The sequence below is a fragment of the Taudactylus pleione genome, unplaced genomic scaffold, assembly GCF_031769625.1.
Source record: "Taudactylus pleione unplaced genomic scaffold, aTauple2 ptg000484l, whole genome shotgun sequence".
Classification (NCBI taxonomy): domain Eukaryota; kingdom Metazoa; phylum Chordata; class Amphibia; order Anura; family Myobatrachidae; genus Taudactylus; species Taudactylus pleione.
In genome coordinates this window covers 982501-996623 of record NW_028284886.1, presented here as the reverse complement: position 1 = coordinate 996623, position 14123 = coordinate 982501, and the positions used below count along the sequence as shown (strand labels likewise).

The following is a 14123-nucleotide window of genomic DNA, read 5'->3' as shown; positions in this document are numbered from 1 at the left end:
TGGTTCCCTTGTATTTATTGATGAAGTGACTGCTGACAAAAGCAGCAGAATTAATTCTGAAGTGTTTCGGGCAATATTATATGCTCATATTCTGTCAAATGCTTCAGAACTCATTGGACGGCGCTTCACAGTGCAGATGGACAGTGACCCGAAGCATACTGCAAAAGCAACCAAAGAGTTTTTTAAGGCTAAAAAGTGGAATGTTATGCAATGGCCAAGTCAATCCCCTGACCTGAATCCGATTGAGCATGCATTTCACTTGATGAAGACAAAACTGAAGGGAAAATGCCCCAAGAACAAGCAGGAACTGAAGACATTTGCAGTTGAGGCCTGGCAGAGCATCACCAGGGATGAAACCCAGCGTCTGGTGATGTCTATGCGTTCCAGACCTCAGGCTGTAATTGCCTGCAAAGGATTTGCAACAAAGTATTGAAAAGTGAAAGATTTAGGATTGTTTAGTTTGTCCCATTACTTTTGGCCTATTAAAAAGTGGGAGGCACATATAGAAACCGTTGTAATTCCTACACCGTTCACCTGATTTGGATGTAATTACCCTCACATTAAATCTGAAAGTCTGCAGGCAAAGCACATCTTGTTTGTTTCATATCAAAGCCATTGTGGTGGTGAATAGAGGCCAAAATATGAAAATTCTTTCAATGTCCCAATATTTATGCACCTGACTGTATATGTCCAGGGCAGTGCAAGGTTCTTTTTCTGTCCCTCCAGATTCCCAAACTTGCTCAAATGATCTGCAATGGATCCCACGTCCGAAATAAAAACATTAACAGGACGGCCCTACTTCCTCATAGAATGGCTTACTGTTTTTGCTGGTCCTGTATATGTCAGAATTATTACATACTGTACACTACTGTAAACTGTACTTCTTATGCCGTATATTATAGCTGGTTAAGTGCCCCTTTCATGGACTGGCCACACTTGCTTTAAAATCAAGCATTTGGAAACCCCTCTGTAGAAATCCTGTGTCTGCCCCTGTGCAGCCCCCTTTGCAGTGCAACATGGTTTGTCCAGGTGCAAAGTTGCTTGTTTATTTTTGCTCTGCTCACAACTCAAAATTAGCCCCATTGTCCAGTGAAGGCCTGATTCTGCAAAGAACGTACGGATGCAGACACACGCATCCGGCCGCTGCGAGAATATGCTAATGATTGCATACGTACGGCAATCACAGCACAAAGATGCAGACGTCCAGCACTACATAATGCCGCCCCCTTTACCCTCCGCTAACGTCCGTACTGATGCGCAAGGCTGAGAAAACATCAGGAACATCGGGAACATCGAATCCGCACGCAGACTAAAGGTAGACCTGAGTTGAGAGACTTCCTGCATGCAGAGGGACGCCAAGCTTCGTCCGGCATCCCAGTGGCTAATTTATGCACACCCCTGTAACGGGGTGCGAACGCACTGGCACACCTGCGTTCTGCCGACCACTCCCCGTATCCATCCACAAATGGCACTTCCTGTCAATCACTTTACCCTGGGCTTGAGTATTCACTGCGCTCGCTTTTTCGGATGCAGTGAGCGATTCGTGCACTGCGACCCAGACGCATGCGTAGACCGCGAACATCGGCCCGTTGCGTGCATTTGCATCCATGTTTTCCTTGCTGGATCAGGCCCTGAGTGCATAACAAGGAATTTGTCAGCTCCCCGCTGTGGGATGTGTCTCTGTGCAAAGTCCACGGGGAAGATTGTAATAGCCACAAATTGAGTCACGAGGTCTGTTTTCATGGTTAATGGGCCCAGAAGTTTCCATTGGTATGCAGTCATTATGTCGACATTCAGAAAGTTGACACCAGAATGTCAGCAAGGTCAGAATGTTGATATGGACAAAATATCGACATTTAAAATGTCGACAATCACAATGTTGTCATGGTCATAATGTCAACATTCAATGTTAGTGTTAGGGTTAGACTGCGTTTAGGTAGGGTTAGGCTGTGTTTAGGGATAGGCAGCGATTAGGTAGGGTTAGGCGGTTAATGTACTGTAGGATGCAGTTGGGGTTAGGCCTCGGTTTGGTAGGGTTAGGTGTTTAGGGTAGGGTTAGGCTGCAATTAGGGTTAGGCCACAGGTAGGGTTAGGCTGCGTTTAGGGTTAGGCGTTTAGGCTGCAGTTAGGGTAAGGTCTCGGTTAAGTAGGGTTAGGCGGTTACGGTAGTGTTAGGGTGCGGTTACGGTTGGTGTTAGGTGGTTAGGGTGTGGTTGGGGTTAGGCCTCGGTTAGGTAGGGTTAGGCGTTTAGGGTTACGGCTACAAATGGCTCAAAATCACTGTCAACGTTATGTCAATGTCGACAGTTGACATGTCGACGAAATGGCCATGTTGACATTCTGAATGTCGCCATTTTGTACCACACCCATCACATTACATACCAGCAATCAACCCGCGAGCAGCCCTAAAGCATCAGCTAACACCTATTTCTGCTCTCTATAATGAAGCTAATGTATAGCAGTGATCTACCTCTCCTAAAAATTAATACTGTATAGCCATATTCTGTGTCATAGTGTCATTTATTCCATATCTTATATTTGTTTGAGCTAATACAAGTCCTGATATATTTATATGAGTTAGAGAAATGGATTTGCAGCTCATCACACAGTGATGTCCCAATGAAATTATACTACAAATTATCATTTCTCTGTGAATCAGTATGCCATAAGCTTGCTTTCCCACAAGTCACAGATTACACCAGAGGTTATGCAAGGGTTTCCATTTTCTATTTCTGTTTTCCTTTAATAGATGCGCGTGTCAATTTAAAAAAACAAACAAACATATTTTTATACTGTAAGCATTGTGACTCTATAATCAAATCAATCCACTTTAATACCGTTCTGTCTTTGTGCTCTTAAAGAATTCACATGTCAGATACTTTTGTAGAGAAACTCTCTTTTAAACTAACTCTGATTATATTAGAATGCGACTGCATTTTGGAATAAGTCCGGCAGTTAGAGTGCAACTAAATATTAAACCTAAAGGGGGGGGGGGGGAATGTTAGGTTTAGGGTGCATGGCTGGGGGGGTTAGGTTTGGAGGCAGGGTTAGGACACTTATCCACAGGTGTCGGTATCCTAACCCTGTCGGGATGCATGCATCGAGATTCTGACCGCCGGGATCCCGAGCGCCGGCATCCTGTACCCAACACCAGCAACACAGTACTAGTAGTAAGAGATCACTTTCTATTTCGACATTGTCAAGGCATGGAGTTGGGCAGCATCTTCCAGTGCAAACAAAGGAGACAGTGGTAGTGAATTTGGATCTGGTGCACAAAATGCTGCCCGACCAAACCAACCCTTCATAATTCTATTTGTCAGGTCCATGCAGTGACGCTCAGGTGGAGGCGATCAAGGATAGTTTAAGACCTGCTGATCATCTTCTCTGCTCTGTACAATTCACTAACCAATCCCGGCAGATCTCAGCCACAACAGTGTTCCAGACCAGGCCCGAGTTCAGTGTGGAGTCAGGTAGGGAATATGAGAAACGGGCAGACGCTCTCCTCGCCAGTACCTGAATCGAATCATTAAATAGTCTCAAAGGTGCAAAAAAGCACTCACATAATACATATTGTAACTGCTTATCCTGCTGCCAAGAGTAGTGAACAATAATTATATATAGTGACATGAAAACATTGTTGCCACCGATTTCCAAAGAGAGGTTATAAAGACTGACATGACAATGGGCCTCATTCAGAGATGCCCAATGGTTTGTGTACATCACCAATGGTGGGGCGTCGGGGCAGGACCCGTTCTGCACATGTGAATGTGTCCCCTTAGACTCAGCCTGACTTTTCCCCAGCTGTGGGCGTTTGGGGGCGGGCTGGGGCATATCGACCTCGTTTTCTGGAAATGACAAGGCCATTGTCTGAGTCTTTTAATGCAGACTTCCTGGTCTCGGCTACGGAGCTGCGAGGGCTGATCTGAGTAACTTCAGGGTTACTTAGATCACTGATAGTCTCTCAGATGATCCATCTTAGGACGCAGCACTGGGATCTGCCATACTGTCAGGAGCCTTTTCCTTCTCCGGCGCCTCCTGCAACATTAACATATGTCAGCACCGCTGCTGCGTCCAAATACACAGGACCAATGTAAACTGCGTCCATCACTGAATCAAACGCAATGTTTTTGTTATTAATACTGCTCAATTGTCCTGTATCATTGGAGCATTGATGGCTTATTTGAAGGGTATGCATCCATGATGTCCTCATACAAGGGGTGGGATGCTGCAATGTGAGAAATGCAGTCAAACCCCCGAAAATGCAGATCCAATCAGATCCCTCCCAGCACCCCCCGCAGTGCGTGCGTCCTTCAGCACATGCACAGAATGACACTAGGGGGACTTTTGGGTCATAGACCCTAACCCTCACTTGCAAAGGACAACTGTTACAGAGAGAGTTGTCCTTTGCGTTTTTGTTCACGCATGCCGACATAATTAATAACGCCGGCATGCATGCGAAGAGCGGCGGGATGCATCACATGCAAATTGCAATACTTCGTGCATCCCGCCCACTATGTGATCATTCATAATGTCGACATGGTTAAAATGTCTAAATCTAACATGTCGACATCTGGAAACATTAACATGGACAAAATGTCGACATATGACATGTTCATATTAGGGTTATGAAGAGCTTTTAGGTTGGCAGTCAACATTGTAAACATGTCGACATCATGGCAGTGTCAACATGGAACAAGCTGACATCGCACGCCTTGATATAACAATGTCGATGTGTGCTGTTGACGTACATTACATGCCGACATAGTGTCTGTATCCAGTTTGAAGAAGTAGCCCTTCTGACATCCTGACATTAAGCATTTAAATTCAGTGCAGCAACTATATGAACTGGACAAAAGATCCTTGCTGTGTATTGCAGAATTACCTAGAAGTGCTGGGGAGAAGGAAGGCCTCTAGCTCTATGGTCTTGCGGCAAATTATTTACCGACAGTGACTTCCTCCGCATCCAGTTATTCGCCCAACACAAAACTGCCAACAAACGGAAATGTGGTTAAACGATTCTTTGACTGTGGATCTTCATGCCTGGACGCAATCCCAAGGCTCTAATGGCGACTGCTACTCCATCATCCATAGCAGAGATGTGCCAATGTATTAACCCCCTCGAGCCTGTGGTGCTTACACTTACCTCTGTTACTTATCCCCGTCCCTGTACCGTCACTTAACCATTGCACCCTTTGCTGATTGGCCCACCACGGGATGCCCACCAATGTCACCATTGAGTGAGCTGCTATGATAAGTTAGCACCCTAGATTTATAAACCGGGCAGAGCGGCCTACCAGCGAGTTGTACAGGAGTTTGGCTCAGCTATCCTATGTGCAAGATGGGACCATGGACCGGAAGGTGATGTAAAGAGTCTTGGATGTGGGCGGCTGCTGTTGCTGCAAGTGTTGGTGCCAGAAGCTGCTGCTAATGGCCTTTGTGTGCTGGACGCTGCTGTTTTTCCTTGAGGCGGCATGGACAGAAATGGCTGGCAAGGCTCAGACAGTGATCATACCAGAAGGGGAATGCCATCCTAGTACTAGCAGTCGGGCTGGTAAGATACAGACGTGCAAAGTTCCAAATCAGGAAAGATAATGAAGGTGGAAGATGAAACCACTGGATGAGGGAAGAACCAGCTTTGGTTTTGAAGGTGTTGATAAACCCTGTGAGGGACTTGTACTAATGTTGTTCACCATAGAAGTTGTCAGTGGTGTATCCAGGGGGGTAGCAGGTGGAAGCAAATTCTCCCCCTAACATGAAACTTGTCCCCAGTGGCAGGCTAAGGTGTTCATCCATTAATACTAACAACTGCACAGCTCTGTGCTCTGCGTGTGCCTCTGCATGCGTGAGATCCTGCTGTGAGTGTTACTCTGCATGTGTGAGATCCTGCTGTGAGTGTGACTCTGCATGTGTGAGTGCCTGCTGTGAGTGTGCCTCTGCATGTGTGAGATCCTGCTGTGAGTGTGACTCTGCATGTGTGAGTGCCTGCTGTGAGTGTGCCTCTGCATGTGTGAGATCCTGCTGTGAGTGTGACTCTGCATGTGTGAGTGCCTGCTGTGAGTGTGCCTCTGCATGTGTGAGATCCTGCTGTGAGTGTGACTCTGCATGTGTGAGTGCCTGCTGTGAGTGTGACTCTGCATGTGTGAGTCCCTGCAGTGTGTGTGCCTCTGCATGTGTGAGTGCCTCCTGTGTGTGACTCTGCATGCGTGAGTGCCTGCTGTGCATATGACTCTGCATGTGTGAGTGCCTCTGCATGCGTGAGATCCTGCTGTGAGTGTGACTCTGCATGTGTGAGATCCTGCTGTGAGTGTGACTCTGCATGTGTGAGTGCCTGCTGTGAGTGTGACTCTGCATGTGTGAGTGCCTGCTGTGAGTGTGACTCTGCATGTGTGAGATCCTGCTGTGCGTGTGCCTCTGCATCTGTGATATCCTGCTGTGCGTGTGCCTCTGCATGTGTGAGATCCTGCTGTGTGTGTGACTCTGCATGTGACTGCCTCCTGTGTGTGTGACTCTGCATGTGTGAGTGCCTGCAGTGCATGTGCCTCTGCATGTGTGAGTGCCTCCTGTGTGTGACTCTGCATGCGTAAGTGCCTGCTATGCATATGACTGCATGTGTGAGTGCCTCTGCATGTGTGAATTCTGGCTGTGCGTGTGCCTCTGCATGTGTGAGATCCTGCTGTGTGAGTGCCTGCTGTGCGTGTGCCTCTGCATGTGTGAGATCCTGTTGTGCGTGTGCCTCTGCATCTGTGAGATCCTGCTGTGCGTGTGCCTCTGCATGTGTGAGATCCTGCTGTGTGTGTGACTCTGCATGTGACTGCCTCCTGTGTGTGTGACTCTGCATGTGTGAGTGCCTGCAGTGCGTGTGCCTCTGCATGTGTGAGTGCCTCCTGTGTGTGACTCTGCATGCGTAAGTGCCTGCTATGCATATGACTGCATGTGTGAGTGCCTCTGCATGTGTGAATTCTGGCTGTGCGTGTGCCTCTGCATGTGTGAGATCCTGCTGTGTGAGTGCCTGCTGTGCGTGTGCCTCTGCATGTGTGAGATCCTGCTGTGAGTGTGACTCTGCATGTGTGAGATCCTGCTGTGCATGAGCCTCTGCATGTGTGAGATCCTGCTGTGAGTGTGACTCTGCATGTGTGAGATCCTGCTGTGCGTGTGCCTCTGCATGTGTGAGTGCCTGCTGTGCGTGTGCCTCTGCATGTGTGAGATCCTGCCGTGCGTGTGTCTCTACATATGTGAGTGCCTGCTGTGAGTGTGCCTTTGCATGTGTGAGATCCTGCTGTATGTTTGACTCTGCATGTGTGAGTGCCTGCTGTGCGTATGACTCTGCATGTGTGAATGCCTCTGCATGTGTGAATTCCGGCTTTGCGTGTGCCTCTGCATGTGTGAGATCCTGCTGTGCATGTGCCTCTGCATGTGTGAGATCCTGCTGGGCGTGTGCCGCTGCATGTGTGAGATCCTGCTGTGCGTGTGCCGCTGTATGTGTGAGATCCTGCTGTGCATGTGCCGCTGCATGTGTGAGATCCTGCCGTGCGTGTGCCTCTGCATGTGTGAGTGCCTGCCGTGCGTGTGCCTCTGCATGTGTTAGATCCTACCGTGCATGTGCCTCTGCATGTGTGAGTGCCTGCTGTGCGTGTGCCTCTGCATGTGTGAATGTGACTCTGCATGTGTGAGTGCCTGCTGTGTGTGTGCATGTGTGAGTGCCTGCTGTGCATGTGCCTCTGCATGTGTGAGTGCCTGCCGTGCGTGTGCCTCTGCATGTGTGAGATCCTGCCGTGCGTGTGTCTCTGCATGTGTGAGTGCCTGCTGTGAGTATGACTCTGCATGTGTGAGTGCCTGCTGTGCGAGTGCCTCTGAATGTGTGAGTGCCTGCTGTGCATGTGCCTCTGCATGTGTGAGTGCCTGCTGTGCGTGCCTGCCGTGCGTGTGCCTCTGCATGTGTGAGATCCTGCCGTGCGTGTGTCTCTGCATGTGTGAGTGCCTGCTGTGAGTGTGACTCTGCATGTGTGAGTGCCTGCTGTGCGAGTGCCTCTGCATGTGTGAGTGCCTGCTGTGCATGTGCCTCTGCATGTGTGAGTGCCTGCTGTGCGTGTGCCTCTGCTTGTGTGAGTGCCTGCTGTGCGTGTGCCTCTGCATGTGTGAGTGCCTGCTGTGCGTGTGCCTCTGCATGTGTGAGTGCCTGCTGTGCGTGTGCCTCTGCATGTGTAAGTGCCTGCTGTGTGTGTGCCTCTGCATGTGTGAGTGCCTGCTGTGCGTGTGCCTTTGCATGTGTGAGATCCTGCTGTGCGTGTGACTCTGCATGTGAGTGCCTGCTGTGCGTGTGACTCTGCATGTGTGAGATCCTGCTGTGAGTGTGACTCTGCATGTGTGAGTGCCTGCTGTGAGTGTGCCTCTGCATGTGTGAGATCCTGCTGTGAGTGTGACTCTGCATGTGTGAGTGCCTGCTGTGAGTGTGCCTCTGCATGTGTGAGATCCTGCTGTGAGTGTGACTCTGCATGTGTGAGTGCCTGCTGTGAGTGTGCCTTTGCATGTGTGAGTGCCTCTTGTGTGTGTGACTCTGCATGTGTGAGTGCCTGCTGTGCGTGTGACTCTGCATGTGTGAGTGCCTGCTGTGCGTATGACTCTGCATGTGTGAGTGCCTGCTGTGCGTATCACTCTGCATGTGTGAGTGCCTCCTGTGTGTGTGCCTCTGCATGTGTGAGTGCCTGCATGGTGCCGTAGACATAGACCCCACTGTCCCGATAGCACTTTGCCCGGACATCACCTGGATTACCCCCCTTTAAGTAAGATGGGTACGTTGCTCTAATCAAAGAGATAAACTAATTTTAATTAAACAAGATTCACTGTACACTTATTATTTTCTTGCCTGTAAGACAGAGTTGTGTGAGTGCATATGTCGTACTTGCAGGGCAATATACTTGCGTGATCTCGATCAGACCCCTGCCGGACGTGGAGCTGCAGGCCATGAGCACAGCGGAGACTTTAGTGGAGGTGAAGGCATCTCTAGTGGAAGGAGGGAGCAGGACGCTCCACCTCCCTTTCTACCCAGCCTTCCATCTTCTACAGTCAGAGTTGGTTTTCAGCAGGCGCAAAGTTGCAGGTTATATCCGGCTCTACGGAATCCCTGCAGTAATAAAGAAAGTACAGGTATGAGCCGTGTCCTGCAGCCTGGGGCTCTGCTCCAAAGGGCGACTCAGATTGAGAACACTATATTGACTAGTAAGCCATACATACAGACACATAGGGGACGGGTTGTACTAAGCATTATACCGCCCATTATGGGGTACATACTGGCAATAATATCACCGATATGTACCTAACCTCCCCCAGCTGGTCCCTAACCGTAAACCGCATACTTGCCTTCGGGATGCCGGCGGTCAGGATGCCAAAGTTGGTATCTTGAACCCTTCGGGATGCTGGCATTGGCAGTCTGACGGGCATCGGGAATCCGGCGTCTGTATCATGACGTCCGCCATCCCGTCCACCGGCATCTTGACTGGATCCTGTTTGTAGGCCATTTGCAGAGACCCGCATAGGGGCGACAGCCAATAGACAATGCTGCGGGCACTTTTGCATCCCACTCAGAATCAGGCTCCCAAAATTTTTTCTTATTTTTTTTTAAATATAATAAATAGCGATAGACATTTAGGGGTAAATTTACTAAGATTCGTTTTGGTCCCGATTTGTCCCATTTTCAACTTGGATAGGATCGATCAAAAACGGACGTTTTTTTTTCACTTTAAAAATCGTGAAATTTCGTTTTTACAGGATCATTTTGTTTGATGGCGTATTTGATCGATCCTGTCCGTGTTGAAGACCCGATTTGCCTGCCCGACTTTCTCTCCCAAACAAGCAGCCTGCACATATCAGTGACATATGTGCAAGCTGCTTGTTTTTTTTTTTTATATGTTAAGGGTTAATTTTTTAGAAAAAAAATGGTTAGCCAGTCCTGGTTTCCGGAAATTACAGGGAACAAAATGTGTAGGGTTCCACCATAATTTAGGAACCAGCACCTGGCTGCAGGGCCAGTCCTGGTTTTAAATTTAGGGGGGGAATGCGTAGGGGTCCACCTATATTTAAAACCAGCACCGGATCCAAACCAACTGGGGTGTAATGCCACAGCCAGGAGACCCTATCACCGGGCCTCCATGTCCAAAGCATTCGCACCCCAAGCCGGTCAGGTCAAGCCAGGGATCTTAGGGGAGGTGGGGACTCCCCACAAGAAGGGGTCCCCCCCTCTCCTGAGCACCCAAGGCTTGGTCTGAATCCCAGGGCTCTTCCCCGCACCCCTGGAGCAGTGTGTATGGGGGTAATAGTGTGTTAAATATTTGAAAACTTTTGTATTTTACAGTGGAACTACAGGTGCTAGCATGCCTGCCCTTTGGCACTTGTGGAACTACAAGTGCCAGCAGGCATCCAGCACTCATACCCCCACTGTAAAATAAATAGTTAAAAAAAAGACAGAACACACACACACCGTATATAGTATAACTTTATTACACACCTAACTATCCCATTCACACATACTTACCTGCTGCCAGATGTTCTGTCCCCTTGTCCCATAGGGTGTACCTGAAAAAAAAGATCCTACACTCGCCTCCATCCTCGCGCGGCTCTCCGTAGCATCCCCGTACTTGGAAACAAAACGACTGACCCGAAGCCATACGGACAAGTATTGCTATGTGTGTTGTCACACCTAGCTATACTTTGCGAATGACAGCTGACAGGCCTCCTTGGGAATTCCCACGGCCCGCCAGCCAATCAGAAGCCGCATTACATGTATATTTTCACCCGAGATAGCAATCTCGGACCAATACGAATCTTAGTAAATTTACCCCTTACAGTATAAGCAATTCCTATAGCTTAAAAGTTATTTTGCTAATTATACTAAAATAGAATTATTGACCTAATACCTGTATATCAAATTCACTAATCTCTATTTGTCTGCTATCTAAAACCACGCTATGGTTTACACGTGCAGCTATATACCATTTAGAGTAGTACTGTAAGGCGCATATTATCCAGCTCACTTTAATGTTTTTATTTTATCCCCTCTTCTTTATCTATAGATTGTTCCTAGTTTTCCTGCCGTCTCTTTGGGAAGGGCCCTCGTTTCAGAAAAGCGTCCGGGACTTGTGCTTTTCCCCATCTCTGTATTGGACATTCAATCCATTCTGGTGTCCAGGGTACCCCTATTTATTAACGTTTCCTGTGCCCTTACTGGACAGAACATAGCTCTGCCTGTACAGGCTGCATTGGAAGGTGAGTATGAAGCCTTGCATTAGGCTGCAATGTGATAGATCTCCCAAAATGGAAATGAGAAGAAATTGTTCTATATTATAACAGTGCTTTTGTGAAACTTGCATACAATGCATAATATATTGTATATAGAGACACATCACTAAACAATACAATTTTAATATATTATGTATTTTATAGGCTAGTTACACAATAGCACTATGGGGCGTATTCAATTAGCCGCTGAAAAGCTAATTTCTGCGCCGGAGCTAGTCAATTAGCGGAGATTACCCCGCGTGCGAGCCCCCGCAGTCGGATTAAACCTCGCAGCCTATGGAGTTGCGAGGTAATGTCCGCAGGAAAAAAAACACAACATTGGGTTCGCTAGTGGTGAAAAAATCCATTGATTCTGGAATCAGTGGGTTTCCGCACCTGAATCCTGATTTTTCGGCGCGGGCAAAAGGCTATTTCATTGAATAGCCTTTCCCAGCTCCGCAGGGATTTTTGCCAGTAATTAGTCATGGGGGAAACCCGCGGCTAATTAAAAAACCTCCTATGTGTATAAAAACGAATCAAGTCTTATATATATTTTTATTACATTTATTCGGCTGTTTGCCAGTGTTAGATTAGTAACGCCATTTCATAGGGTACACCTAAGTGATTCATTTGAAATTCAAGTCATGGGTCCAAATCATTTTGGGAATCTGCCTCGAGTTGGACCAGGTTTGATAGATACATTGGGGTATATTTAATAAAGTGAGAGTTTTTAGAAGTGTAGATGTTGCCCATAGCAACCAATCAGATTCTGACTATTATCTTCTAGAAGGTGCTAGATAAATGTTCAGTAGATGATCATTGGTTGCTATGGGCAACCACTCCATTTCTAAATATACCCCATTGTCTAATGTCTATTAAACAGTTTAAATCTAGAGGGCTCCTGTGTTTGGTTGGATATGGTTTATGCAAAACCACCTTCGAATGTTTATGGTTTTAGTTTTCGCAAAACCACCCTCAAGTGTTTTGATTCGGTTTTGGTTTTCTTTAAAGTTGATAAAGAACCATCTAAAATCATATAATTTGGACCTGTTTACATCATATTTGCCTAATCTCCCAATTCGGCCGCGAGCCTCCCAAAAATCGGGTGGTGCCCCCACCCGCAGTAAAGCAGGCAAATCTCCTGCCCACCAACCCCCTGAACCCACCCACATCTCCCACACAACCCCGCAGCAGGGGGGCCAATGACACGATTTGCGCTGAATCGCATCATCATAACCCGACCCCCTGCTTCACAATACCTGTAATCTTGGCATTGTGTAACGGGGTGGTGCCAAAATGACACGATCGTGTGATCACGCCCCCACTTCACCTCTAATGCCAGGTATTGTCCCTGGCTGCGTACCCCTATGCCACGCTACAACCCCCACTATGGGGGGGGGGGGGAATGCCAGGATGTTGGCAAGCATGGTTTGAATGTAATCCAAGCTAGGACTCTGTTCTACTCAGAACGCCAAAAGTGATCCAAGCTGGGACTCAATTCAGGTCAGAACCCCAAAGTTCTGGTGTGTTCAGTTCATACTTGCCGACAATCAGCTCCAGCCTTCCGGGAGGGAGCTGATTGTCGGCTAACAGCAGGGGGTGGGCCGGCCATTGTGGGCGGAGCCGGGGGCGGGACCAGTCAATTTGGTTCACATTGGGGGCGGAGCCGGGGCGGAGCCGGGGCGGGACCGCACGATTGCGTCATCGTGGCTCCGCCCCCTCTTCACAATGCCGTTATTTTCGGCGTTGTGAAGCAGGGGGCGGGGCCATGATGACACGATTCAGTTTTTTCAGGGGGGACGTAGGGAGGGTAGTAGACTTCCGGGAGGCTTGCCTGCCTTTCCGGGGGGCCGGGAGCGGCACCCGAAAATCGGGAGGCTCCCGGCCAAATCGGGAGGGTAGGCAAGCCTGGTTCAGTTCATACTTAACTATTTTTGAAAAAACATGTCAGGGAGATTGTGAAAGCAGCACCTATGAGCGTGGCGGTAAAGTGGGCGTGTACAGCTACATCTGAGGGGCGTGTACTGCTACATCTGAGGGGCGTGTCCTAACATTGATTTACATCCAAATGTAAACGATCCCCAAAGCAGTCAGTAAGATGTACTTGTTGATGAAAACACACTGATACTTTTCAGAAAATGCATGTAACCATAGGGATCATTGTGTCTTATTATAACCAATGCAGGGAAATTATACTAAGGGGTAAATTTACTAAAGTGAGAGTTTTTAGAAGTGAGCTTTAGAAGAGAAGTTGCCCATAGCAACCAATCAGATTCTAGCTATTATCTTCTAGATGGTGCTAGGTAATTATTAAGTAGAATCTGATTGGTTGCTATGGCCAACATCTCTTATAAAACTCACTTCTAAAAGCTCACTTTAGTAAATTTACCCTAATGATCCCATTTTAATGTGTATATCTCTGTTTTTTAATATATAAACGCTTCTTAATGGGGGTAGGGTACAATCAGGGAGATTACCTGGGCCTGCGCTACCACTAGGCAAATTTAGCCAGCTACTGGAGGGCGCTTCTGAGTCCGCCTAACTGCGACGGGTGTAATTGCTATGGGGCTTAAGGGGCCCGTCGGCCCTGCGATCGCACCCCCTGCACCCTCCATTTGCCACTCCTTCTCTCCCCCCGCAGAGCCAGGGGCAGCCGGAGGACAGAGGTCACTCCTGAGCTCCAGCTTCCGGGTCCCGCAGTGCACTATGGGAGTGATGCCATGACATCACTCCCATAGTTCCGAGGAGCGGGCGCTGGGGACAGAGAGCGGCAGGCACTGGAGCGGGGTTTAAGGTATTTTTTTGTGTGTGTGTATGTGTGTGCGCGGGGGGGGGGGCTTACTACAGGGGGC

General features: G+C 48.2%; 1 protein-coding gene across 1 annotated transcript in view; it reads left to right on the top strand.

Moving 5' to 3' along the window:
* NUP210L (nucleoporin 210 like) overlaps window positions 1-14123 on the top strand; it is a 106616-nt gene that overhangs the window by 63733 nt on the left and 28760 nt on the right. Inside the window, exons 35-37 of the mRNA XM_088449433.1 lie at window positions 3321-3470; window positions 8906-9144; window positions 11067-11259. Of these exons, the coding sequence (XP_088305559.1) occupies window positions 3321-3470; window positions 8906-9144; window positions 11067-11259 (582 nt within the window). The remainder of the gene's footprint in view (window positions 1-3320; window positions 3471-8905; window positions 9145-11066; window positions 11260-14123) is intronic.